General features: G+C 44.8%; 1 protein-coding gene across 1 annotated transcript in view; it reads right to left on the bottom strand.

Annotated features, from left to right (window-relative positions):
- Positions 1–27661, bottom strand: part of LOC140411522 (equilibrative nucleobase transporter 1-like) — a 128229-nt gene that overhangs the window by 65504 nt on the left and 35064 nt on the right. The window contains exons 3-7 of the mRNA XM_072500608.1: positions 24194–24326; positions 12689–12735; positions 9791–9867; positions 4450–4542; positions 3159–3298 (exon numbers count right to left, since the gene is read on the bottom strand). Coding sequence (XP_072356709.1) covers positions 3159–3298; positions 4450–4542; positions 9791–9867; positions 12689–12735; positions 24194–24326 — 490 coding nt within the window. The remainder of the gene's footprint in view (positions 1–3158; positions 3299–4449; positions 4543–9790; positions 9868–12688; positions 12736–24193; positions 24327–27661) is intronic.

Raw genomic sequence — 27661 nt, 5'->3', positions numbered from 1 at the left:
AACCCGTTCCTGTGCAACTTCTATCAGGTTCTATCAGCTTGTAACTCGTTCCTATGCACCTTCTATCTGGTTCTATCAGCTTGTAACCCGTTCCTGTGTAGCTTCTATCTGGTTCTATCAGCTTGTAACCCATTCCTGTGCGCCTTCTATCAGGTTCTATCAGCTTGTAACCCGTTCCTGTGCACCTTCTATCAGGTTCTATCAGCTTGTAACCCATTCCTGTGCACCGTCTATCAGGTTCTAACAGCTTGTACCACGTTCCTGTGCACCTTATATCAGGTGCTATTAGCTTGTATCTCGTTCCTGTGCACCTTCTATCAGGTTCTATCAGCTTGTAACCCGTTCCTGTGCACCTTCTATGAGGTTCTATCAGCTTGTAACCCCTTCCTGTGCACCTTCTATCAGATTCTATCAGCTTGTAACCCGTTGCTGTGCACCTTCTATCAGGTTCAATCAGCTTGTAACTCGTTTCTGTGCACCTTCTATTAGGTTCTAACAGCTTGTAACTCGTTCCTGTGCGCCTTCTATCAGGTTCTATCAGCTTGTAACCCGTTCCTGTGCACCTTCTATCAGATTCTATCAGTGTAACCCGTTCCTGTGCACCTTCTATCAGGTTCTATCAGCTTGTAACCCATTCCTGTGCACCTTCTCTCAGGTTCTAAGAGCTTGTAACACGTTCCTTTGCACCTTCTATCAGGTTATATCAGCTTGTAACCCGTTCCTGTGCACCTGCTATCAGGTTCTATCAGCGTGTAACTCGTTCCTTTGCACCTCCTGTCAGGTTCTATCAGCTTGTAACCCGTTCCTGTGCAACTTCTATCAGGTTCTATCAGCTTGTAACTCGTTCCTATGCACCTTCTATCAGGTTCTATCAGCTTGTAACCCGTTCCTGTGTAGCTTCTATCTGGTTCTATCAGCTTGTAACCCATTCCTGTGCACCTTCTATCAGGTGCTAACAGCTTGTAACACGTTCCTGTGCACCTTATATCATGTTCTATCAGCTTGTCACCCGTTCCTGTGCATCTTCTATCAGGTTCTATCAGCTTGTATCTCATTCCTGTGCATCTTCTATCAGGGTCTATCAGTTTTTAACTCGTTCCTGTGCACCTTCCATCAGGTTCTATCAGCTTGTAAATCCTTCCTGTGCACCTTCTATTATGTTCTATCAGCTTGTAACTCGTTCCTGTGCACCTTCTATCAGGTTCTATCAGCTTGTAACCCGTTCCTGTGCACCTTCTATCAGGTTCAATCAGCTTGTAACCCGTTCCTGTGCACCTTCTATCAGGTTCAATCAGATTGTAACTCGTTTCTGTGCACCTTCTATTAGGTTCTAACAGCTTGTAACTCGTTCCTGTGCACCTTCTATCAGGTTCTATCAGCTTGTAACCCATTCCTGTGCACCGTCTATCAGGTTCTAACAGCTTGTACCACGTTCCTGTGCACCTTATATCAGGTGCTATTAGCTTGTATCTCGTTCCTGTGCACCTTCTATCAGGTTCTATCAGCTTGTAACCCGTTCCTGTGCACCTTCTATGAGGTTCTATCAGCTTGTAACCCGTTCCTGTGCAACTTCTATCAGGTTCTATCAGCTTGTAACCCGTTCCTGTGCACCTTCTATCAGGTTCAATCAGCTTGTAACTCGTTTCTGTGCCCCTTCTATCAGGTTCAATCAGTTTGTAACTCGTTCCTGTGCACCTTCTATTAGGTTCTAACAGCTTGTAACTCGTTCCTGTGCACCTTCTATCAGGTTCTATCAGCTTGTAACCCGTTCCTGTGCACCTTCTATCAGATTCTATCAGTGTAACCCGTTCCTGTGCACCTTCTATCAGGTTCTATCAGCTTGTAACCCATTCCTGTGCACCTTCTCTCAGGTTCTAACAGCTTGTAACACGTTCCTGTGCACCTTCTATCAGGTTATATCAGCTTGTAACCCGTTCCTGTGCACCTGCTATCAGGTTCTATCAGCGTGTAACTCGTTCCTTTGCACCTCCTGTCAGGTTCTATCAGCTTGTAACCCGTTCCTGTGCAACTTCTATCAGGTTCTATCAGTGTAACCCGTTCCTGTGCACCTTCTATCAGGTTCTATCAGCTTGTAACCCATTCCTGTGCACCTTCTCTCAGGTTCTAACAGCTTGTAACACGTTCCTGTGCACCTTATATCATGTTCTATCAGCTTGTCACCCGTTCCTGTGCATCTTCTATCAGGTTCTATCAGCTTGTATCTCATTCCTGTGCATCTTCTATCAGGTTCTATCAGCTTGTAACCCGTTCCTGTGCACCTTCTATCAGGTTCTATCAGCTTGTAACCCGTTCCTGTGCACCTTCTATCAGGTTGAAAGTACAGAGGTACGAAGACCCTCACATCCAGACATAGGAACAGTTTCTTCCCCACAGCTACTAGACTCCTCAACGACTCTCCCTTGAACTGATTTGTTCCCTGTAATAACATTATTCACCACGCCCTAAGCTGCTTTTGCTCCTGTATTTGCTTTGCTTGGCCCCCTTGTTCCGCACTGTAACCAATCACTGGTTATCGATTTATCATGTGGCAATGTTCTCTGTTGATTTTTCTTTTGTCTACTCTGTACGTACTGTGTACCTTTCCTCGTCCACAGAAAATACTTTTTACTGTACTTCGGTACAGGTGACAATAAATCAGATCAAATCAAAATCAAATTAATCTTAAGTACAGATCTCGCCTCCATGCCGGAATATTTAAGTAGTCACCAATTTGTAACTTGATCCTGGGTGTGTCTTGTTACCGGTATATCCCCAGAACTTCTGGGGAGATTACAGCAAATCACTGCGCATGCTGGAATCTGGAAAAAAAGAGAAAATACTGGTCAATCTCACAGGTCTCACAACATCAATGGAGCGAAAAGGGTGTTAACGTTTCGAGTCACGATGCCTCTTTGTCAAAGAGACTCGGTGTTAACGCTTTTAAAAGCTTTTATTAAGACTCAGACAGACTCGAAATGTTAGCTCCGTTTTCTCGCCATAGATGATGTCTGACCGGTGAGATTGTCCAGTATTTTCTGTTTTGTTTCGGGAGATTATAACCGGGAACTTGCTTCTTAATATATTGTATTCTACATCTGATCAAGTTGAATGCCTGGATTTCTACTCCAGTCTATAACTACAGCTCCCCTATTTCTTACCCATAGGTGTATCGCTCCGGTAGCGGGTAGGGAATCTGTGTTCTCGGAAGCAGAAGGAATGTCCGCAGGATGAGAATGGCGCTGAGCGAACTGATGAACAAGAAAATGGACATCATGGAAAAAACAGCCTCGTGCAATACCTACAAAAAGTGGGATTCGGGGCGAAATCAAACAGAAGTGTGGGTTAAGAACTGGTCACGTCTGACCCCCAACGCTTCACATTTTAACCTGTATATTCTTCCTCCAATCGCTGTTACTTTATTCTCTCTTCTGCTGCTGTCGTTACCTGTACTCGGGTGTCTCTTTCTCGCGCTGTCCACCTTTTCCACCTTCAAACTCTCTGTCTCTCCTCACTCTCGCGCCCATTCGATCCCCTCACTCTCACTCCGCAATACTCTCTTGGACGCCGAATTGTTCTGCGTTCCCTTTTTCTCTCTTCCCATGGTCGTTTCTGGGCAATATTTTCCCAATCTTTGCCCGTCCTTTGTCTATACCGCTTTCGAGCTCCCCGGTATGAAGGTGGCTTCTTCTCCCTCTCCCTCTCTATCGCTCTCTCTGTGGCAACAGCTCTCTCTGTGCCGCTATCTCCGTGCCAGTGAATTCACTCCTTCACTCCCGTGCGCCGTTTAAGCTGCGGTGTCTCTATCTACAAACGAAATATCCTCTCTAATGGAACTCCTGATTCCCAGCGGCAAAAATCGATGGCTGAAAGAGATTTCTTCGCAAACGTGGAAACTGCTTGGGGTCAGACTTTAACCTTTCACCTTTTGATGGTTTCAGGCATAGTGGCACAGTGGTTTGCACTGGTGCCTTACAGCGCCAGTGACCCGGGTTCAATTTAGGCCTTCGAGCATTGTGTGGAGTTTGTCTCTTCTCTCCATGTGCGGTTGGGTTTCCCCGGGTGTTTAAGTTTCCACCAACACCCCAAACATGTGCACATTGCGTGGAGTTCTGGAGTTACAAGGAAATGGCGAAGTACTGAGCCGGGCGCGCTTTCAGAGAATTCGTGCAGATTCAATGGGCCGAATTGTCTCCTTTTGCATGGGAGCGTTCTATGGTTTTCTGTTAGGGTTAGGGTTAGGGCTAACGTCCGCTGTGCTATTCTAAAAGTTTAAATTATCTTGCCTGAATCTGTTTTCTGGAACAGTTTTCTGCCTTTTGCAAGAAAGTACAGCACATACAAATCCCATGTTCCCACTATGTCTGTGTCGGCAGTTTTAACGAACGGTCATACTGCCCCGTCATCGCACGTTCCCTGTTGAGAATTGGTCGTGAACCACTTACATCTCACCTTAACTAGCAGAAACACGACTGCTGAGGAATCAACTGCTCCATTGTACAGCGTGATAATTGCAGAGCGTCTGTTCTGAAACAAATTTCCAACCTGCGAATCAGATGAGAGATTCACACGTTTGACAATGAGGAGGCCATTTTGCGTAACCTGTGTCATGATTGGACGAAGAGCTACCTGATACTGCACCGTCGGACTGCAAGTAACACACATGTAATAGAAAAGCAGGTACGGAACTAAAATAAAGTTATCTTCAGTTGCGAACTTTCATGCTCTGAGTTTCAACCATTCTCCCACCCTGTGCGAAAAATAAATTGATGGTTCGTTTTCCCTATAATAATTCCATCAATTACTTTCAATCCATCCCTTTTTTTTTAGCACTATGATGTTGTAAGTCCTTCCTGTTTACTCGAGTTGGGCCCCGCAAAATTGTAAAGTTCTTGATTAAATCGATCCTTAACTTCCTCCATATAAAAGGAGGGCAGCGCGGAAACATTGTGGTTAGCACAATTGCTTCCCAGCTCCAGGGTCGCAGGTTCGATTCACGGCTTGGATCACTGCCTGTGCGGAGTCTGCACGTCCTCCCCCGTGTGTGCGTGGGTTTCCTTCGGGTGCTCTGGTCTCCTCCCAGTCCAAAGATGTGCAGGTTAGGTGGATTGGCCATGATAAATTGCCCTTAGTGTCCAAAATTGCCCTTAGTGTTGGGTGGGATTACTGGGTTATGGGGATAGGGTGAAGGTGTTGACCTTGGGTAGGGTGCTCTTTCCAAGAGCCGGTGCAGACTCGATAGGCCGAATGGCCTCCTTCTGCACTGTAAATTTTATGAAAATAAAACAGGATCAGTTTTATTCAATTTTCCTCTCAGCTGTTTGTTTCCCATTTCTGCCAATATCTGCTGCTACATTTGACTATCTCTGACATGAAATACAGCTCCCTCCCTTGTTCAGAACTACTTCTTATCAGTCTATATATTACACAGTTAATAACGCTCTTGCTCTGAGGCAATGCATTGTTTTCGGCGCTCACTCAGAAACGGACGTCTCCAGAAGGAACATTAGTGCCTCAGACAGGCATATGGATTGAAAGTAATTGATAGAATATTTAGAGGGAAGCTGAACCATCCATTCCTTTTCCGCAATGGAAACATTCTTACTCGGGGCATAAAAGACTGCTTCAGGCAGATCGATTATCGGTCTGCTAGCACTGCGGCTCGATAGCCGCAAAGAGTGGCAAGGGTGTGCCTGACGATGTGAAACACATATCTTGTACCCTCTTACAATTATGTCCCGCCCAATATGCATTTAACGAGATTGAATTCCATTTTCCACTCTATTATCCAAACTCCGACAGTGCTGATATAACCTGATCACAGCCTGTGCGCCAGTGACCTGCACATATATTGAGGAGGAATACCCAATGCTCTAAACCCAGCCTGTTGTGCGATAGGCGGATCGGGTTGTTTTGTACTGAGCTTCAAGTAAAGAGCAACAAAGCCCCCATTCCCCAGAATCGAATGTCGCCTGGGTTCCTTTCGCTTCAACTGAGACACGTTGTCCACTGAAGGCCAGGTGGAAACCGAACAGTAGAAGGATTGGCTCCATTTCCAGCCAGCCTGAATACACCACCTCTGAGGTGGAAACATAGGATTTCAGGGAACCATCGTCTCAGCTTGCAACTGGCATCTGTTTTGTTTCCATTATATCATTTTGCACGTCTGCACGATTTTCTACACAACTTCGACACAAATATTGACTGGAAAAGATATAGTTCGAGTACAATAGATGGGTCGTTTTTTGTACAGTGTGTGCAGGAGGGTTTCCTGAAACAATATGTTGACAGGCCAACAAGAGGCGAGGCCACGTTGGATTTGGTTTTGGGTAATGAACCAGGCCAGGTGTTGGATTTGGAGGTAGGAGAGCACTTTGGGGACAGTGACCACAATTCGGTGACGTTTACGTTAATGATGGAAAGGGATAAGTATACACCGCAGGGCAAGAGTTATAGCTGGGGGAAGGGCAATTATGATGCCATTAGACGTGACTTGGGGGGGGGGGATAAGGTGGAGAAGTAGGCTGCAAGTGTTGGGCACACTGGATAAGTGGGGCTTGTTCAAGGATCAGCTACTGCGTGTTCTTGATAAGTATGTACCGGTCAGACAGGGAGGAAGGCGTCGAGCGAGGGTACCGTGGTTTACCAAGGAAGTGGAATCTCTTGTTAAGAGGAAGAAGGAGGCCTATGTGAAGATGAAGTGTGAAGTTTCGGTTGGGGCGATGGATAGTTACAAGGTCGCGAGGAAGGATCTAAAGAGAGAGCTAAGACGAGCAAGGAGGGGGCATGAGAAGTATTTGGCAGGAAGGATCAAGGAAAACCCAAAAGCTTTCTATAGGTATGTCAGGAATAAGCGAATGACTAGGGAAAGAGTAGGACCAGTCAAGGACAGGGATGGGAAATTGTGTGTGGAGTCTGAAGAGATAGGCGAGATACTAAATGAATATTTTTCGTCAGTATTCACTCAGGAAAAAGATAATTTTGTGGAGGAGAATGCTGAGCCCCAGGCTAATAGAATAGATGGCATTGAGGTACATAGGGAAGAGGTGTTGGCAATTCTGGACAGGCTGAAAATAGATAAGTCCCCAGGACCTGATGGGATTTATCCTAGGATTCTCTGGGAGGCCAGGGAAGAGATTGCTGGACCTTTGGCTTTGATTTGCATGTCATCATTGGCTACAGGAATAGTGCCAGAGGACTGGAGGACAGCAAATGTGGTCCCTTTGTTCAAAAAGGGGAGCAGAGACAACCCCGGCAACTATAGACCGGTGAGCCTCACGTCTGTAGTGGGTAAAGTCTTGGAGGGGATTATAAGAGACAAGATTTATAATCATCTAGATAGGAATAATATGATCAGGGATAGTCAGCATGGCTTTGTGAAGGGTAGGTCATGCCTCACAAACCTTATTGAGTTCTTTGAGAAGGTGACTGAACAGGTAGACGAGGGTAGAGCAGTTGATGTGGTGTATATGGATTTCAGCAAAGCGTTTGATAAGGTTCCCCACGGTAGGCTATTGCAAAAAATACGGAGGCTGGGGATTGAGGGTGATTTAGAGATGTGGATCAGAAATTGGCTAGCTGAAAGAAGACAGAGGGTGGTGGTTGATGGGAAATGTTCAGAATGGAGTACAGTCACAAGTGGAGTACCACAAGGATCTGTTCTGGGGCCGTTGCTGTTTGTCATTTTTATCAATGACCTAGAGGAAGGCGCAGAAGGGTGGGTGAGTAAATTTGCAGACGATACTAAAGTCGGTGGTGTTGTTGATAGTGTGGAAGGATGTAGCAGGTTACAGAGGGATATAGATAAGCTGCAGAGCTGGGCTGAGAGGTGGCAAATGGAGTTTAATGTAGAGAAGTGTGAGGTGATTCACTTTGGAAGGAATAACAGGAATGCGGAATATTTGGCTAATGGTAAAGTTCTTGAAAGTGTGGATGAGCAGAGGGATCTAGGTGTCCATGTACATAGATCCCTGAAAGTTGCCACCCAGGTTGATAGGGTTGTGAAGAAGGCCTATGGAGTGTTGGCCTTTATTGGTAGAGGGATTGAGTTCCGGAGTCGGGAGGTCATGTTGCAGCTGTACAGAACTCTGGTACGGCCGCATTTGGAGTATTGCGCACAGTTCTGGTCACCGCATTATAGGAAGGACGTGGAGGCTTTGGAGCGGGTGCAGAGGAGATTTACCAGGATGTTGCCTGGTATGGAGGGAAAATCTTATGAGGAAAGGCTGATGGACTTGAGGTTGTTTTCATTGGAGAGAAGAAGGTTAAGAGGTGACTTAATAGAGGCATACAAAATGATCAGGGGGTTGGATAGGGTGGACAGTGAGAGCCTTCTCTCGCGGATGGATATGGCTGGCACGAGGGGACATAACTTTAAACTGAGGGGTAATAGATATAGGACAGAGGTCAGAGGTAGGTTCTTTACGCAAAGAGTAGTGAGGCCGTGGAATGCCCTACCTGCTGCAGTAGTGAACTCGCCAACATTGAGGGCATTTAAAAGTTTATTGGATAAACATATGGATGATAATGGCATAGTGTAGGTTAGATGGCTTTTGTTTCGGTGCAACATCGTGGGCCGAAGGGTCTGTACTGCGCTGTATTGTTCTATAACTTAGACAAACCAATTGTGTATCACAAATACTATGCCCCATATTACAATGTCATTTCCACCCAGAGCTTCTTGAATCTTTTCAGGACTTGCTGAATCGCTTCACACCCAGTGGAGGAGAATCGGACATGTACTCTCTATAGGCATGTTGAAAATACTGTCGCTAATTTTTGCACAGAAAACCTCGACACACGACTTTTTAAGGATCAAATTAGGTGTCTGATGCTGACTCATGTTCAAAATTAACTTCCTGACTCTGCTGAGCACTTTTCACCGAATAGCAGTGGTGAACTTTTATGTTCCTCTCAGTGGGAAATGGAGACAAGGCTTAGTGTTTCAACCAAACGTTGGCAGCTTCGGCAGTGCTCTCTAGTACCCTTCCAATGTGTGTGTTCATTCAGTCATGGGTCTGAGACTTATCTTTAAGAAATGGGTATTTATCAAATAGCTGCAGTGATCTCATTGTGTGGGTGGATCTGGGTTGTGTCCCTGGCTTTTCCTTTCGTTTTGAACTGGAAGCTGTTTGTGGCTTTGTGTTTTACTTTCGTTTTAGGCAGTTTAAAGTTGAATTCAGACAAGGAAGTTTCATTTTCTCTCTCTCTCTGTATGTTAAAAGGTGTCCAGGTCACTTGATAATTTAAAAGTGATAACGGTCCTGGGTAAATAATTTATACCTACCACTTGGTTAAAATACGTGTTTGGCAGGTGGATGTTGTGCGGAAAGTTATTAAGGGTTACACATAGAGTACTGTATCTGTGGGGTGTAGTTGTGTTGATAGTTGATAAAATGTTTACTGTGTGTTTATAAAATGTTAACTGAATTCATAAAATAAACATTGTTTTGTTCAAAAATACTTAAGGTCTCTGTTACACATGGAAAGTGGGCCCTTGTGCTCCTCATAATCAAAATCTATTAAAAGTTGGAGGTCACGCAAACTCCATGATATACTAAACACTGACCCATAACATCAGATAGATCAGATTTCATGGACACGCTTGTCGAATTCTTCACTGAATTCTTCACTTGTGTCATATTGCTTGCTATTTCCTGACAGAGTTGATCATTGCCTTTTTCGTCATTTTTGTTTATTAACAATTACAAAAACTCTCTGTGGAGGCACCCTTAGACAGTGCAGCGCTCCCTCAGTCCATATCTCGCACCCTCACAGTTCGTGCTATATGTACCTGGATGTTCGTAATGAGGAGGAAGATTCCACCAATCGCCATGAGAGAGAGTGCAGGGAACACCAACGCTGCCGAGGCTGCATAAAAGGAGGGAGTCAATGTGATCAATAGGAATCAACTTCAGAAGCACTGAATAATATACTGCAAAGGAGAAACTTCGGCCCATCGAATCTACACCGACTCATGAAACGTACCTGACCCGCTTTCCTCATCCCATTTCCCAGCCTTTGACACAAAGCCTGAATTTTATGATTTGCCAAGTACACATCCTGGTGCCTTTTAAAGGGTGTGAAGCAACCAACATCTCCCACCCTCTCAGGCAATGCATTCCAGACCGTCACCACTCTCTGGCTATAAAAGCTTTTTCAACAAATTCCCTCAAAAACTTCTGCCCCTCACATTGCGTTCTTCCTTGAGAGGGGCTGAATTCAGATGAACGTTGTCAGGGTTGCGAATGAGACAGAGGGAATTCAGAGTACGTAACTATAGGTAGGGATGGCAATGGTCGTTCCAATGCGGGCTGTGTGCCTTGTCTGAATAGGATGAAGTGGTTACGTAGTATAGAGCGTGTGTAGGCGGGAAATGTGGACGGCAGGGGCTGCGGTCTGGCAATTACTGCCTGATGGTGAGTACTGGGCAGCTTGAACTTTGGAACCTGTTCAGGTAATTATCCAATACCATCTTGCATGTATCGATCCCATCAGCAACCATTGTACTGAAAAGCACGTCATTCCTGATCAGATATTCCCACTGCGTGAACGTTTTTACTTTGTTCAGGGTCCTCATGATTTTTTAGAGCTCTAAATAATCTCCTTCATGTCATATTTTCTGTGAATTTTCTTATCCATCTATGTATGCGGAGTTCCTAATTCCTCAATGCTTTTCATGAACAACTTTATACTCACCTTTTTCACATCCTTCATAAAATATGGTGCTCAGGATTGGAGACGGAATTGCAGTTGAGGGCTTAACCTGTTTTTTGTTTATGTTGGAAATGAAGTTACTTACTCTGTACTCCATTCCACATTTTATAAAGCTCACTAGGATGTTGCGAGCTTTATTAAAATTTATCTCACCCTGTCGTGGCACTTTCAAAGGTTTGTCTCCAGGTACTCCTAGGTCCCTCTGCACTTGTACATGGTTTAGGGCCGTACCCGTTGTTTTCTATAGTCCCTACCCATGGGTACAAACTAAATGAAATACGTTTTATTTCACTGCATTACATTTCACCTTCCTCGAGTCTGCCGATTCCACGAACCGGGAAATGCCTTTACGGAATGATTAATAATCTTCCACACAATTATTCCAAATTCCATAGCATCTGAAATGTCTGTGCTGTCCCATATACACAAAAAACTAGGCCATTAGCAGATATTATAATGTGGAAAGTACATATTATTTAACGACAGTATCTCAAATATAAACCTATTAGCAGTCCGAAAAATTATTCCTGAACCATGCGCGCTGTCTCTGAGCCATTTTTGTATCCTGGTTGCGACCGCCCCTTTTAATCCATGACTTTTACGTTTGCTCTATAGTCTGTGGGGTGCCACATTCTCAAATATATTTGGAAGTCCGTGTGCTCTTCATACAAACAAAAGATGTAGGAGCAGAGTAAACCATTCTCTCCATCAATCCTACTCCGCCATGGAACTAAATCACGATTGACCTGATATGATAATCATCCAATTCACGATCCCACATTATCACCAGAATCTGATTCAATTACAGACTAACATCTGTCGATCATAGCCTTGAATATTCTTAACTCCTAAACTCTTCCACCGTCTGCGGTATAGAATATCATAGATTCACTACCGTTTTGAGAGAAGTAATTCGTCTCCATCTCTGGCTTATATGGGCGACCTCTTAGACTGAAATTTTGCCATCTAGTACGAGACACTCCTGAAGTGGAAATAACGTCATCCTCAACAATATCACCTCTGTCGACGTTCTTGCCTCGTTAACATGAATCAGCTAGTTAGATAAACAGCAATTTGCCTGAATGGCTCCTCACTCCCTGGTCCTTTCCCGTAACCGCACAACTCTTCCTAACCTTCATTTTCTTTGGACACTGAAGGCAAATTTATCATGGCCACTCCATGCATCTAATCTGCACATCCTTGGACTCCAGGAAGACACCGGAGCACCAGGAGGGAACCCAGAAAGAAACGGGGGGGGGGGGGGATGTAAACACCACAAGGCCGGAATTGCACCCGGCACCCAGACCCCGTGAACAGCTGAGATAATCACTGATCCTCAGTGACGCGGCTGAGCTGCAATTTTCTCCCACACTTTCATTACTTTGCATCTCATCCGGTCCTTTTGCTGCATTAAATTTCTGCACCGACAATCTATCCAATGTCTCTTTCTTATTACATTGAGATACCTCATTCCCGAATTACGTCACATTTTAATTTGACCTGCGCAGCAATTTATTTATTGGAAAAAGAAACAAAGATGTAAGATATTAATTTCATATATCTGTTACCATCTCTGTGTCCATTATACACGTCCTACAATTCTCTCCTGCCCACTTATCAATGTATCTATCTATCTATCTATCTGTCTACGTATCTATCTATCTATCTATCTATCTATCTATCTATCTATCTATCTGTCTGTCTATCTATCTATCTATCTGTCTACCTATCTATCTTTCTAACTATCTATCTATCTATCTATCTATCTGTCTGTCTATCTATCTATCTGTCTACCTATCTATCTATCTAACTGTATACCTATCTATCTATCTATCTGTCTCCATATCAATGCACATATTTCGTTACGTATCGCTCTGCACTTAACAATCTGTTTAAATCTACTCCCGCTCCTTATAAAGCGATTCGATCATTTCCCGATTTCCAGCACGGACGATATTGGTGAACGTAGACTCACCAGCAGTTGAGAGGGCGATCATCAGTGTACCTGCGGTATAAAAAGTTCTGGAGAATTGAAGAAGAAATTTGCGTTACAATACGCCATTTGTGCACCCCTTTCTCCTTCACATCATGCCCCTCCCTCGCGTACTGAATACCACGAATTGCTAGTTACACCTTCCACCATCGGGAATAACCAAAGTTCTTCACAGCCAATGACATTTAGAAACAAGGACTTAGGCTACGTATCAAGAAACTAGCTGAAGAATCATTTGTAAATGTCTGTCCATCTTAATTTGAATAAGGTCCCTGAGCATCTATTTGTAGGCACGAGGAAACTTAAGAGTGAGGAGCAAGTGTAATCCAAACCTACAGCCTGCTCTGCAATTCAATTTTACATCACCCTCCTCATGTCCGCGTCATGTAGAAATCTGTAGACCTCTGTCTTCAACGTAGTTATTGTTTGATCTTCATCAGCACTCTGCGGTTCAGAAATTAGAAATATTTACCACCATCTAGGTGAGGACATTATTCCTCAAGTCCTCGGAGAGGTGTGAGAGGTGTGCCTCAATTGGACGAGGTACGATGGATATAATTTGACGTGGAGACAGTCGGTGTTTATTCTTAGAGCATGGGCGGATCTGGTTAGATCGCATTGAAGTGCAAACAAGCAGAGGAAGTTCTGCTGGAGTATGGAAACCGCCGCCTCAGAGCTTCCTCTTTCGCGAATACGATAAGGACTGCCAAGCCAGGTTGTCTCCCCATCCTCACCAATTGTTTCTGAACAGAGAGTTGACTCGGTAGAACGAAACATCTTCTGAACGTGCATATGCAGCCAATAATTTTCTGTATGTTCGAACAGAGAAGCTGTTGCTTTGCAGGAGGGTAAGTCAACAAAGGATACGGATTGAAAATAAATCGGAAAAAGGAAGGAAGTGCAGAAAAATGTGATAAAACCGAATCCATAGGAACTTTCATAAGGCAATGGGCTGTGTACATCGAAGAATAAATTTGGAAGAAGACATTTTTACCAGTGAGATTTAGGTCTTTCAAAGAAGCGGGAAATATACAGCGGACCAATTAGGCATGATGTGCACAGCAGCATTCGCTAATCCAATGATGTGTCATTGAAGCTGAATTACGTCTCCCACGTTATACTGGTATAATAATATTGTGATACCATAGTTCTGACTACATGTATTCTACATTTCTTAGGTGGCAGATTACTTTGTTTTAAAATATTTAGAATATCCAATTCATTTTATCAAATTAAGGGGCAATTTAGCGTGACCAATCCACCGATCCTGCACATCTTTGGATTGTGTGGGCGAAACTCACGCAAACATGGGGAGAATGTGCACACTCCACCCAGAGCCGGGATCGAACCTGGGACCTCGGCGCCGTGCTTACCACTTGCGTTACCGTGCTGCCCTTTAGATATCCGATTACATGACCATGATAGCGTGTTCCATCCGTTCTACTCAGTGTCATCGACACAGGTATGGGGCACTTGCTCCCTGTGTGGATGGCGAACAGGGCTGCAGGAAGGATGAGTCAGCTGACCAAGGCACGATGGTTCAGCAGGCCATTCAAGGGGAGGGAGTAAATAGGCAATTTGTAGTTGTAGGGGATTCTATTATCAGGGGGATAGATAGTATCCTTTGTGAGCAGGATAAAGAGTCCCGTTGGTATGTTGCCTGCCCGGTGCTAGGGTGCGGGACATCTCTGACCGGCTTGAAAGGATACTGGAGAGGGAGGGGGAGGATCCAGTTGTTGTGGTCCATGTCGGTACCAACAACATAGGCAAGTCTATGAAAGAGGACCTGTTTAGAGATTATAAAGAGCTAGGATTCAAATTAAAAAACAGGTCCTCAAGGGTCATAATCTCCGGATTACTGCCCGAGCCACGTGCAAATTGGCATAGGGAGGCAAGAATAAGGGAAGTTAACACGTGGCTGAAAGAGTGGTGTGGGAAAGAGGGGTTCCTTTTCATGGGACACTGGCATCAGTTTTGGGACAGGGGGGACCTATACCGTTGGGATGGTCTCCACCTGAACCGAGCTGGGACCAGTGTTCTGGCGAAAAGAATAAATAGGGTGGTCAATAGGACTTTAAACTAAAGATTGGGGGGGAGGGGAAAGTCAGGGAACCAAGAGGTGAAATAATCAGTGGGAAGCGTAGCTGCTTAGGAATACAAAAAAGCATGAAAAGACAAAACTCAGGAGAGGTTACGATAGTCCCCATCCCATAAAATATGACACAGTGTATGGAAAGGCTCAGTAAACCAAGGTCCACCGCACTAAGAAAACAAAAAGGGACGGTTAATAGAGAATTAAAGGTGTTATATTTAAATGAGCGCAGTGTACGGAACAAGGTAGATGAGCTTGTGGCCCAGATTGTGACTGGTAGTTATGATGTGGTAGGCATCACAGAGACATGGTTGCAGGGGGTTCAGGATTGGCATTTAAACATCCAGGGATTCACAACCTATCGAAAAGACAGGGAGGTGGGCAGAGGGGGCGGGGTTGCCTTGTTAATTAGGAATGAAATTAAATCAATAGCACTAAATGACATAGGGTCAGATGATGTGGAGTCTGTGTGGTAGAGTTGAGGAACCACAAAGGCAAAAAAAACATAATGGGAGTTATGTACAGGCCTCCTAACAGTGGTCAGGATCGGGGGCACAAAATGCACCACGAAATAGAAAGTGCATGTCAGAAAGGCAAGGTCACAGTGATCATGGGGGACTTCAATATGCAGGTGGACTGGGTAAATAATGCTGCCAGTGGACCCAAGGAAAGGAAATTCATTGAATGTTTACAGGAGGGCTTTTTGGAACCGCTTGTGATGGAGCCCACGAGGGAACAGGCCATTCTGGACTTAGTGTTATGTAATGAGCCAGACTTGATTAAAGATCTTAAAGTAAGGGAGCACTTAGGAGGCAGTGATCATAATATGGTAGAATTCAATCTCCAATTTGAAAGAAAGAAGGTAGAATCAGATGTAAAGGTGTTACAGTTAAATAAAGGTAACTACAGGGGCATGAGGGAGGAACTGACGAAAATCGACTGGGAGCAGAGCCTAGTGGGAAAGACAGTAGAACAGCAACGGCAGGAGTTTCTGGGAGTAATTGAGGACACAGTGCAGAGGTTCATCCCAAAGAAAATAAAGGTTATCAGAGGCGGGGTTAGGCAGCCATGGCTGACAAAGGACGTTAGGGAATGCATCAAAGCAAAAGAGAAAGCCTATAATGTGGCAAAGAGTAGTGGGAAGGCTACAAAAACAAACAGAGGATAACAAATAGAGAAATAAGGAAAGAGAGGATCAAATATGAAGGTAAGCTAGCCAGTAACATTAGGAATGATAGTAAAAGTTTCTTGAAATACATTAAAAACAAACGGGAGGCAAAAGTTGACATTGGGCCGCTGCAAAATGACACTGGAAATTTTGTAATGGGAGACAAGGAAATAGCTGAGGAACTAAATAAGTACTTTGCGTCAGTCTTCACAGTAGAAGACATGAGTAATATCCCACCAATTCCGGAGAGTCAGGGGGCAGAGTTGAATATGGTAGCCATCACAAAGGAGAAAGTGCTAGAGAAACTAAGAGGTCTAAAAATTGATAAACCTCCGGGCCCAGATGGACTACATCCTAGAGTTCTAAAGGAAATAGCTGAAGAAATAGTGGAGGCGTTAGTTATGATCTTTCAAAAGTCACTGGAGTCCGGGAAAGTTCCAGAGGATTGGAAAATCCCCTGTTCAAGAAGGGAACAAGGAAAAAGATGGAAAATTATAGGCCAATTAGCCTAACTTCGGTTGTTGGCAAGATTCTAGAATCCATTGTTAAGGATGAGATTTCTAAATTCTTGGAAGTGCAGGGTCAGATTAGGACAAGTCAGCATGGATTTAGTAAGGGGAGGTCGTGCCTGACAAACCTGTTAGAGTTCTTTGAAGAGATAACAAATAGGTTAGACCAAGGAGAGCCAATGGATGTTATCTATCTTGACTTCCAAATGGCCTTTGATAAGGTGCCTCACGGGAGACTGCTGAGTAAAATAAGGGCCCATGGTATTCGAGGCAAGGTACTAACATGGATTGACGATTGGCTGTCAGGCAGAAGGCAGAGAGTTGGGATAAAAGGTTATTTTTCGGAATGGCAACCGGTGACGAGCGGTGTCCCGCAGGGTTCAGTGATGGGGCCACAGCTGTTCTCTTTATATATTAACGATCTAGATGACGGAACTGGGGGCATTCTGGCTACGTTTGCCGATGATACAAAGAAAGGTGGAGGGGCAGGTAGTATGGAGGAGGTGGGGAGGCTGCAGAAAGATTTAGACAGTTTAGGAGAGTGGTCCAAGAAATGGCTGATGAAATTCAACGTGGGCAAGTGCGAGGTCTTGCACTTTGGAAAAAAGAATAGAGGCATGGACTATTTTCTAAACGGTGACAAAATTCATAATGCTGAAGTGCAAAGGGACTTGGGAGTCCTAGTCCAGGATTCTCTAAAGGTAAACTTGCAGGTTGCGTCCGTAATTAAAAAAGCAAATGCAATGTCATTCATCTCAAGAGGCTTGGAATATAAAAGCAGGGATGTACTTCTGAAGCTTTATAAAGCATTAGTTAGGCCCCATTTAGAATACTGTGAGCAATTTTGGGCCCCACACCTCAGGAAGGACATACTGGCACTGGAACGGGTCCAGCGGAGATTCACACGGATGATCCCAGGAATGGTAGGCCTAACATACGATGAACGTCTGAGGATCCTGGGATTATATTCATTGGAGTTTAGGCGGTTGAGGGGACATCTAATAGAAACTTACAAGATAATGAATGGCTTAGATAGGGTGGATGTAGGGAAGTTGTTTCCATTAGCAGGTGAGACTAGGACCCGGGGCACAGCCTTAGAATAAAAGGGAGTCACTTTAGAACAGAGATGAGGAGAAATTTCTTCAGCCAGAGAGTGGTGGGTCTGTGGAATTCATTGCCACAGAGGGCGGTGGAGGCCGGGACGTTGAGTGTCTTTAAGACAGAAGTTGATAAATTCTTGATTTCTCGAGGAATTAAGGGCTATGGAGAGCGAGCGGGTAAATGGAGTTGAAATCAGCCATGATTGAATGGCGGAGTGGACTCGATGGGCCGAATGGCCTTACTTCCGCTCCTATGTCTTATGGTCTTATGCTCCCAGGAAACTCCTCATTCTTACACTGTTGGATTCAGTATAATTCTATCATTACATTATCGAGTCCGAAACCCAGTCAAGCACACTGATCCATACACTCACTAATGCACACACAAACGTACAGGCACACATGCAGTCATACATCCATGCACATACATACATATGAACACCCGTTTGAAAAGACTGTCACACATGCACTCATGCATCCATATTCACACGCACAAACACACAAAAAGACTAGCACAGGCACATTCACACAGAGACATGCACTATTATAATCGAGGCGGAAGAAGTGCATTATCTTCCTGTAGTTCCTATACTTCACTGATTACAGCATGTGTTTCACCTTTTTCACAGATAACTATCCGGCCAGTTATGGACTTTATCTGTCAATATCGGAATGACCAGACAATTTACACATTTATTGAATAAACCACACAATTATTCATGTGCAATAAATGAAACAGACCTATCAAGCAGACAAGTAGACAGGCAACAAAGACTAACAAAAATGGGGTCACACCAGAATTAATGTTTGTGACGCAATTATTCACGATGTTCAACATTTTTTGGATAAGGAGACCGAGTGTAACATTACATTTGTAGGTGACACAGCACTTGGGGGAAGGTGAATTGTGAGGAGGGTACTCAGATACTTAATGGTGATTCGACTGGATGAGTGAGTAGTCAAATCACAGAATCGTAGAATCAGATAACTCCTTCGATGCGGAGGGAGACTATTCGGCCAATTAACTGTGCACGGACCTGTGAAAGAGGAACCTATTAGGTCTACTCCCGCGCGCTATCTCTGTAACACTTTCTAATGTTTGTACACCAAAGGGCACCAGAATGTGGTGACTAGGGGATTTTCACAGTAACTTCGTTGTCAGTGTTAATGTAAGCCTACTTGTGACAATAAGAAATATCATTATATTTTTATTATTATTATTAGTATGCACATCATTGGACACGTACATCATATAAAGACGCGTATATAGTACAACATGAATAAATGTGGTTATCTTCGGATGGAGAACATAACGGCAGAGTGTTATAAAGTGACGGTAGATTTGGAAATGTTGACGACTAAAGGAACCTGGGTGTGCCTGTACACCATTCGCCAAAAGCAGTTTTGCTTGAAAAGCAAAGAGTTAAGAAGGAAACTAGCATGCTACCTTTCACTTGGATCCTTGGACTTGAGTGCAGGAGAAAGGATGTCTTACTGCAGCTGTGCAGGGCCTCTGTGAGACCACACCTGGAGTATTGTGTCCAGGACTGGTGTCCATATCAACAAAAGGATACAGATGTCATATAATGAGTACAGAGAAGCGTCGAATGATTCCAGGCCGATTCCTGGGATGGCAGGATTTTCCGATGAGGAGAGGATAAACCAACTGGGTCAGAGTTCACTGGAATGCAGAACACTGAGAGGGTATCTAATTGAAAAGTAAACAACACTGACTGTTCTTGATCGAATGGTTGTAGGAATCTTGATTACCCTGTGGCTCAGTGGGGGGCGGGGGAAGGAGTCGTAGTCTCAGCATACAGACAGAGCAGAATAGAAATGTCGTCACACAGAGTGTGGGGAAAATGAGAATTATGTACTGCAGAGATTGTTCAGGTCAGGTCACTGACCATATTTAAGAAGGAAAATACACAACTGACTGGACACTGGAATTGTCAAGAGGAAAGGTGAGAGCAATGGAAGATGATATTGAGATGGAAATCAGCCATGATCATGTAGAATGGTGGAGCAAGCTCTAAGGGGCGATGAGCATACTACTCCTATTTTCAATAATACTAAGTAGAAAGGCACTGCCGATTAGATCCAATTTGAGGGGGTAACATAGAACAATTGCTCTGTCAGAGCACCTTAACCACACGCCACAAAAATGTCATACAATACAGATGTTCTGCTAAGTGGCAAACAGTCAAAAGTATAAACTATGCAGTCCTTGAAATTGTGTTGGGTTCTACTGTCAGTCTGGGAAACAAACGGGAACTATTCCTCTATTTTTTAGGATCCTGGGAAATTTTGCAGACTGGTAATTGCAAAATGTAGTGGTCTTTGGGAGTAGCTTCTCTTCATTTCCGGCTTCGGTCTGGGTGTGAACTGTCAAAAATTGTTAGTTTATTTTCACAAGAAGTTGATCCCTCCTCCCCAACGTTTAAAGAAACTAGTTTTCCAGGCATAACGTCCTCATGAAAGCAATCAATCACCACCTGGCATTTTGTAAATAGTCCACCAGGATCAACTGTTTTCTGGTTTCTTTAAATGTCTGGTATATTTCCTGTAAAAACGAACAACAGCTACAAGAGCCCTTGCATTATCCATTAACGGGTCATGTAAATAAACGCAAATTATTGCAGAATGTCCTTCGTCATTAAAGATGTTCCATATTGCGTGATTGCAAAGATCACGATAACAGGATCACATTAACACCGACTCACACACACACACACACAGTGACAGACAAACCAACACGCAGACACCCCCACTCACAGTCACACCACACACACGCACACTCACTCCCAGACACACACATTCACAGACACATCGACTGACAGCCATACCCACTCACAAACGCACCCACTCACAGACAAAGCCACTCACAGAAACACCACCTCACAGTCACACCCACTCACAGAATCAGCCACTTACAGACACACCCACTCACAGACACATCCACTCACAGACACACCCACTCACAGACACACCCACTCACAGACACACCCACTCACAGTCACACCCATTCACAGAAACAGCCACTCACAGACACACCCACTCACAGACACACCCACTCACAGTCACACCCATTCACAGAAACAGCCACTCACAGACAAACCCACTCACAGACGCACCCACTCACAGTCACACCCATTTACAGAAACAGCCACTCACAGACACGGCCACTCAGACAAACCCACTCACAGACACACACACTCACAAACACACACACTCACAGGCACACCCACCCACCGACTCACCCATTCACAGACAAATCCACTTACAGACACACCCACTGACAGACACATCCACTCACAGACACACCCACTCACAGACACACCCACTCACAGACACACACACTCACAGTCACACCCATTCACAGAAACTGCCACTCACAGACACACCCACTCACAGACACACCCACTCACAGACACACACACTCACAGACACACCCACTCACAGACACATCCACTCACCGTCACACCCACTCACAGAAACAGCCACTCACAGACACGCCCACTCACAGACACACCCACTCACAGACACACCCGCTCACAGACACACCCACTCACAGATAAACCCACTCACAGACCCAACCCACTCAAACCCACTCAAAATATGTCAACCTATCTGCTACTCTATCTCCCGCTACAAGCCTCCCAACAGCCAGCGGGAGATAGAGGAGCAGATAGGTAGACCGATTTTGGAAAAGAGTAAAAACAACAGGGTTGTTGAGATGGGAGATTTCAACTTCCCCAATATTGACTGGGTCTCACTTAGTGCTATGGACAGAGTTTGTAAGGGACATCCAGGAAGGCCCCTTATAGCAATATGCAGACAGTCCAACTAGGGAAGCGGCGGTACTGGACCTGGTATTGGGGACTGAGCCCGGCCAGGTGGTTGATATTTCAGTTGAGGAGCATTTCGGGAACAGTGACTACAATTCAGTAAGTTCTAAAGTGCAGGTGGACAATGATAAGAGTGGTCCTAGGATGAATGTGATAAATTGGGGGAAGGCTAATTATAACAATATTAGGCGGAAACTGAAGAACCTCGATTGGCGGCGGTTGTTTGAGGGAAAATCAACATCTGACATATGGGAGGCTTTCAAATGTCAGTTGAAAGGAATTCAGGAACGGCATGCTCTTGTGAGGAAGAAGGATAAATACGCCAAATTTCGGGAACCTTGGATAACGAGAGATATTGTATGCCTCGTCAAAAAGACAAAGGAGCCATCTGTCAGGGTTGAAGAATGGGAACCTACGAAGTCTGTGTGGAATATTAGAAAAGTAGGAAGGGACTTAAGCAAGGAATCAGGAGGGCTAGAAGGGGTCACGAAAAGTCATTGGCAAATAGGGTTAAGGAAAATCCCAAGGCTTTTTATACGTACATAAAAAGCAAGAGGCTGTCAGGGAAAGGGTTGGCCCATTGAAGGATAGGCAAGGGAATCTATGTGTTGAGCCAGAGGAAATGGGCGAGGTACTAAATGAATACTTTGCATCAGTATTCACCAAAGAGAAGGTATTAGTGGATGTTGTGTCTGGAGAAGGGTATGTAGATGCCTGGGTCACAGTGAGATCCAAAAAGACGATACAGACAGACACTAATACACACACTCACACACACACACAGTCACGAACACACTCACTCACAGACACACAGAGACATTAAAGGTCTAATTCAGGTAGGGAATATACAGTGAATGGTAGAACCCTCAAGAGTATTGAAAGTCAGAGAGGTCTCGCTGTACAGCTCCACAGGTTAGTGAAAGGGGCAACACAGGTGGGTAAGATAGTCAACAAGACATACGGCATGCTTGCCTTCATTGGCCGGGGCATTGAGTATAAGAATTGGCAAGTCATGTTGCAGCTGTATAGAACCTTAGTTAGGCCACACTTGGAATATAGTGTTCAATTCTGGTCGCCACACTACCAGAAGGATGTGGAGGCTTTTGGAAGGGTGCAGAAGAGATTTACCAGCATGTTTCATGGTATGGAGGGCATAAGCTATGAGGAACGGTTGAATAAACTCGGTTTGTTCTCACTGGAACGACGGAGGTTGAGGGGCGACCTTATAGAGGTCTACAAAATTTTGAGGGGCATAGATAGAGTGGATAGTCAGAGGTTTTTCCCCAGGGTAGAGGGGTCAATTACTAGGGGGCATAGGTTTAAGGTGCGAGGGGAAAGGTTTAGAGGCGATGTACGAGGCAAATCTTTTACACAGAGGGTAGCGGGTGTCTGGAACTCGCTGCCGGAGGAGGTGGTGGAAGCAGGGACGATAGAGACATTTAAGGGTTACTTGACAAATACATGAATAGGATGGGAATAGTGGGATACGGACCCAGGAAGTGTAGAAGATAATTTCGTCGGGCAATATGATCGGCACGGGCTTGGAGGGCCTGTTCCGATGCTGTACTTTTCTTTGTTCTTTGTTCTTTGTTCAGACACGCCCACTCACAGTCACACCCACTCACAGACACACCCACACTCTTTACAGTCAATGTCAGCATCTGAGTCCTGACCAAAGATTTGTAGATGTTTACCGTGACTTCCTGCATTGTATTTTCTACCTCTTCTTATAAACTCCATGTATTCCATACGTATCCTAATCCACCCTGTCAATTCATCCTGGGACGTTTAAGGACTTGTTACTATGTGCATCAAATTCCTCTACTGTTGTGATGTCGTCAAATCAACAGATTTTTTGGGCGTTCCATATTTATCGTCAAAACTGCATCCTACAATATTGTTAACATCAAATTGCATGTGCCTGATATCAGTTGATCTCAGGAGAACACGATGTCATTCTTAAGTCTAATGTTGTAGTTCTCATTATTTCCAGCACTGACAAGTTGTATTTTAACCGTTTCCAAACAGCGTATAAGCCCTGACAAAGTACAGTTTATGGGACTTAAAACAGCGGAACTAGCAAAGACCCGAATGCGAAGATGGATGTACCGATATCTCCACTCAATAATTCATATCTTCACAATATTCCTTGGAATTCTATCCTTTCGCCTCTTCTGTCCCACGATAACTATTTTTGCTTAATATACTGCACTTCTATTTTCTAAATCTATTAATTCAGTGATTTTGTGTCAAATGCCTGACGAATGTCATTATGCAAGCTTGGCCTCGGAACTCAATGTGTCGTCTTCCTCTCTCCGATCTCTCGATGCTCCATATTCTGCACCTGACTTATGCTGACTGTTCCTCCCTCGTTCTCCTTCATCTTTTCCCTGCCATTCCATGTACCCTCATCTCCCTCCCATCCTTTCTTTCCTATTGCTCGCTTCTGCCATCACTCTTCCTCGCACTGTTTTGCCGCAAACGTCTAGTCCTACTCTCCTCTGCCGTGTTTATCCGCTCGCTTCCCCTCTTCTCCTGGCCTACTCCTTCCTCTTCCTGCCATTTTATGACTCCCTCGCTAACTAGTCCCTCCTCTATCCTTCCTCCCTCTCACACCTCCGAGTTTATTCGCCTCCTAATTCCTTCCCCTTCACCTCCATTCTCTTGCTGATCATCGACCGCCTGCATCAGGACCTCTGACTCTAGCCCCGATTTCCTCCAACCCAGCGTCATCTAACCTGAAATAATGAGGAAAAGCTGGAGAACTTACATGGCCAGGATTCGGGTTACCGTGGTTCCGACGAAGTCAAAGAGGACACCGCCGGGAAGAGCAGAGAAGCCAAAGGCGAAGTTGGCGATGGTGAAGACGAGAGTGAATCGATCGTCCTGGAGATCGCAACCAGCTGAGGGAGGGATAATAGGAGCGTGAGTGAGATAGAAAGCAATTGCAAGACGAAGAAAACAATATTTAAAAAGTATCTTTAAACCACCCAACTATTTGTTTTCTAATGAATGGGCAATTTAGCATGGGAAATCCACCTACCATGCAGAGACGGGGGAAATGTGCAAACTCCGCATGGACAATAACCCGGGACCGGGATCGGGCCCGGTCATCAGCACCGTGATGCAGCAGTGCTAACCACCGCGCCAGCATACTGCCCACGGAGACAATATTAATGACCTTTGAGAAATTGTGATGCTCGAAAGGGCTTTACTGCAAATGATATACTTTTAGAACATAGAACATAGAGCGATAGAGCGCAGTACAGGCCCTTCGGCCCACGATGTTGCACCGAAACAAAAGCCATCTAACCTACACTGTGCCATTATCATCCATATGTTTATCCAATAAACCTTTAAATGCCCTCAATGTTGGCGAGTTCACTACTGTAGCAGGTAGGGCATTCCACGGCCTCACTACTCTTTTGACCTGTTATCGTAGGTCTGGGAATTCAATTAGCCGCCTCTTCTCTCTTTATCCCCTTTGATCTCTCTACGTCAATTCCGCCTCACAACGATCCTCCTCTCGCACTCCCTCCCGTCTATACCTCCATTCTCGCTCTCTCTCTCCGACTCTCCTCCTCCTCCTGTTTCTTCGATCCTGATTCTAACTTTCTCATGACGCCATCACTTTCACTATCTCGCTACCTCTGCTTTCTTCCCCCTCTCTCCCTCTTTCCTTCGCTTCCATTCTCCCTGTTTCTGTTCATTTCTTCATCCCCGCCCAAAACCTTCCTGCACTACACTAATATCTCTCTGTATCGCCATATCACGCTCTCCTTTTGTTCTTTAATGCTCGACTACCTACACTCTCTCCTCTCACTCGATCTTGTTCTCTGATATTGCACCACTCTACTCTTCCACTGTGTTCCCCTTTCCAACCTAGCCATTGCTGTACTTCTCCGTCCGTCCCTTTCCTGTGTCTCTTACTCTCCCTTTTCCTCTAACTTTCTCCATGGCTCAAGCCCCCGAATTCTCACGAACGCTATGAACCGTAATCACCCATCTTCTCTTCTTCCTTTTTCGTAATTTACTCACCCTCATTCTCTATTACTTATTTCCTCCACCATCTCTTCTATCATACTCTTTATTTTATTTTCTTGCCTTAATCTTCCATAATCTTCCATTGTGTACTCTGTCCCACTTTGACTCCCGCATCTCGTCACCTCACCTCATAATCCAAGCCAAGATCATATTAAAGCTCCAAATCATAGGACTTGGCTCCTCACTCTGCAACTGGCCAATTAATCTAACCTCGGTTGTTGGCAAGATTCTAGAATCCATTGTTAAGGATGAGATTTCTAAATTCTTGGAAGTGTAGGGTCGGTTTAGGACAAGTCAGCATGGATCTAGTAAGGGGAGGTCGTGCCTGACAAACCTGTTGGAGTTCTTTGAAGAGATAACAAATAGGTTAGACCAAGGAGAGCCAATGGATGTTATCTATCTTGACTTCCAAAAGGCCTTTGATAAGGTGCGTCACGGGAGACTGCTGAGTAAAATAAGGGCCCATGGTATTCGAGGCAAGGTACTAACATGGATTGACGATTGGCTGTCAGGCAGAAGGCAGAGAGTTGAGATAAATGGCTCTTTTTCGGAATGGCAACCGGTGACGAGTGGTGTCCCGCAGGGTTCAGTGTTGGGGCCACAGCTGTTCCCTTTATATATTAACGATCTAGATAACGGGACTGGGGGCATTCTGGCTAAGTCTGCCGATGATGCAAAGATAGGTGGAGGGGCAGATAGTATGGAGGAGGTGGGGAGGCTGCAGAAGGATTTAGACAGTTTAGGAGAGTGGTCCAAGAAATGGCTGATGAAATTCAACGTGGGCAAGTGCGAGGTCTTGCACTTTGGAAAAAAGAATAGAGGCATGGACTATTTTCTAAACGGTGACAAAATTCATAATGCTGAAGTGCAAAGGGACTTGGGAGTCCTAGTCCAGGATTCTCTAAAGGTAAACTTGCAGGTTGAGTCCGTAATTAAGAAAGCAAATGCAATGTTGTCATTCATCTCAAGAGGCTTGGAATATAAAAGCAGGGATGTACTTCTGAAGCTTTATAAAGCATTAGTTAGGCCCCATTTAGAATACTGTGAGCAATTTTGGGCCCCACACCTCAGGAAGGACATACTGGCACTGGAGCGGGTCCAGCGGAGATTCACACGGATGATCCCAGGAATGGTAGGCCTAACATACGATGAACGTCTGAGGATCCTGGGATTATATTCATTGGAGTTCAGGAGGTTGAGGGGAGATCTAATAGAAGCTTACAAGATAATGAATGGCTTAGATAGGGTGGATGTAGGGAAGTTGTTTCCATTAGCAGGGGAGACTAGGACCCGGGTCACAGCCTTAGAATAAAAGGGAGTCACTTTAGAACAGAGATGAGGAGACATTGCTTCAGCCAGAGAGTGATGGGTCTGTGGAATTCATTGCCACAGAGGGCGGTGGAGGCCGGGACGTTGAGTGTCTGTAAGACAGAAGTTGATAAATTCTTGATTTCTCGAGGAATTAAGGGCTATGGAGAGAGAGCGGGTAAATGGAGTTGAAATCAGCCATGATTGAATGGTGGAGTGGACTCGATGGGCCGAATGGCCTTACTTCCGCTCCTATGTCTTATGGTCTTATGGCTTCTCGACTTACTAACCCACATACTACAATCAGTAAGAATAAACATCAACAACCCCTCCACAAAAATACTCATATCGGGGCCCCACAAGGCTGCGTACTTCGCTCCCTACTATACTCCCTGTGCACGTGCGATTTCGTTGCAAAATTTGGTTTCAACACCATCTCCAAGTTTTCTGACGATATACCATCGTGGCCCGGATTTCGAATAACGCAGATTCAGAATTAAGGTAGGAGGTAGAGAACTAGTGGAGTGGTGCAGTTAAAGCAATCTATATCTGAATGCCAGAAACAACTCAAGAGTTGGTCATTGACTTCAGGAAACAATGCACTGCACACACCCCTGTCAGTATCAACGGGGCCGTCGTGGAGATGGTTGGCAGTTTAAAATTCCTAGACGTACACATCTCCAAAAATCCGTCCTGGTCCACCCACGTCGACGTGGGAAAACACAACAGAGCCTATACTTCGTCAGGAAACTAAGAAAAGTCGGCATTTCCACATTAACTCTTACCAACTTTATTGATGCACCATAGAAAGCATCCTATCTGGCTGCATCTCAGCCTGGTATGGCAACTGCTCGGCCCAAGACCGTAATAAACTTCAGAGAGTCGT

The sequence above is a fragment of the Scyliorhinus torazame genome, chromosome 4, assembly GCF_047496885.1.
Source record: "Scyliorhinus torazame isolate Kashiwa2021f chromosome 4, sScyTor2.1, whole genome shotgun sequence".
Lineage (NCBI taxonomy): Eukaryota > Metazoa > Chordata > Chondrichthyes > Carcharhiniformes > Scyliorhinidae > Scyliorhinus > Scyliorhinus torazame.
Note: the sequence above shows the minus strand (reverse complement) of the source record. Positions and strands in the feature narration are given on the sequence as shown.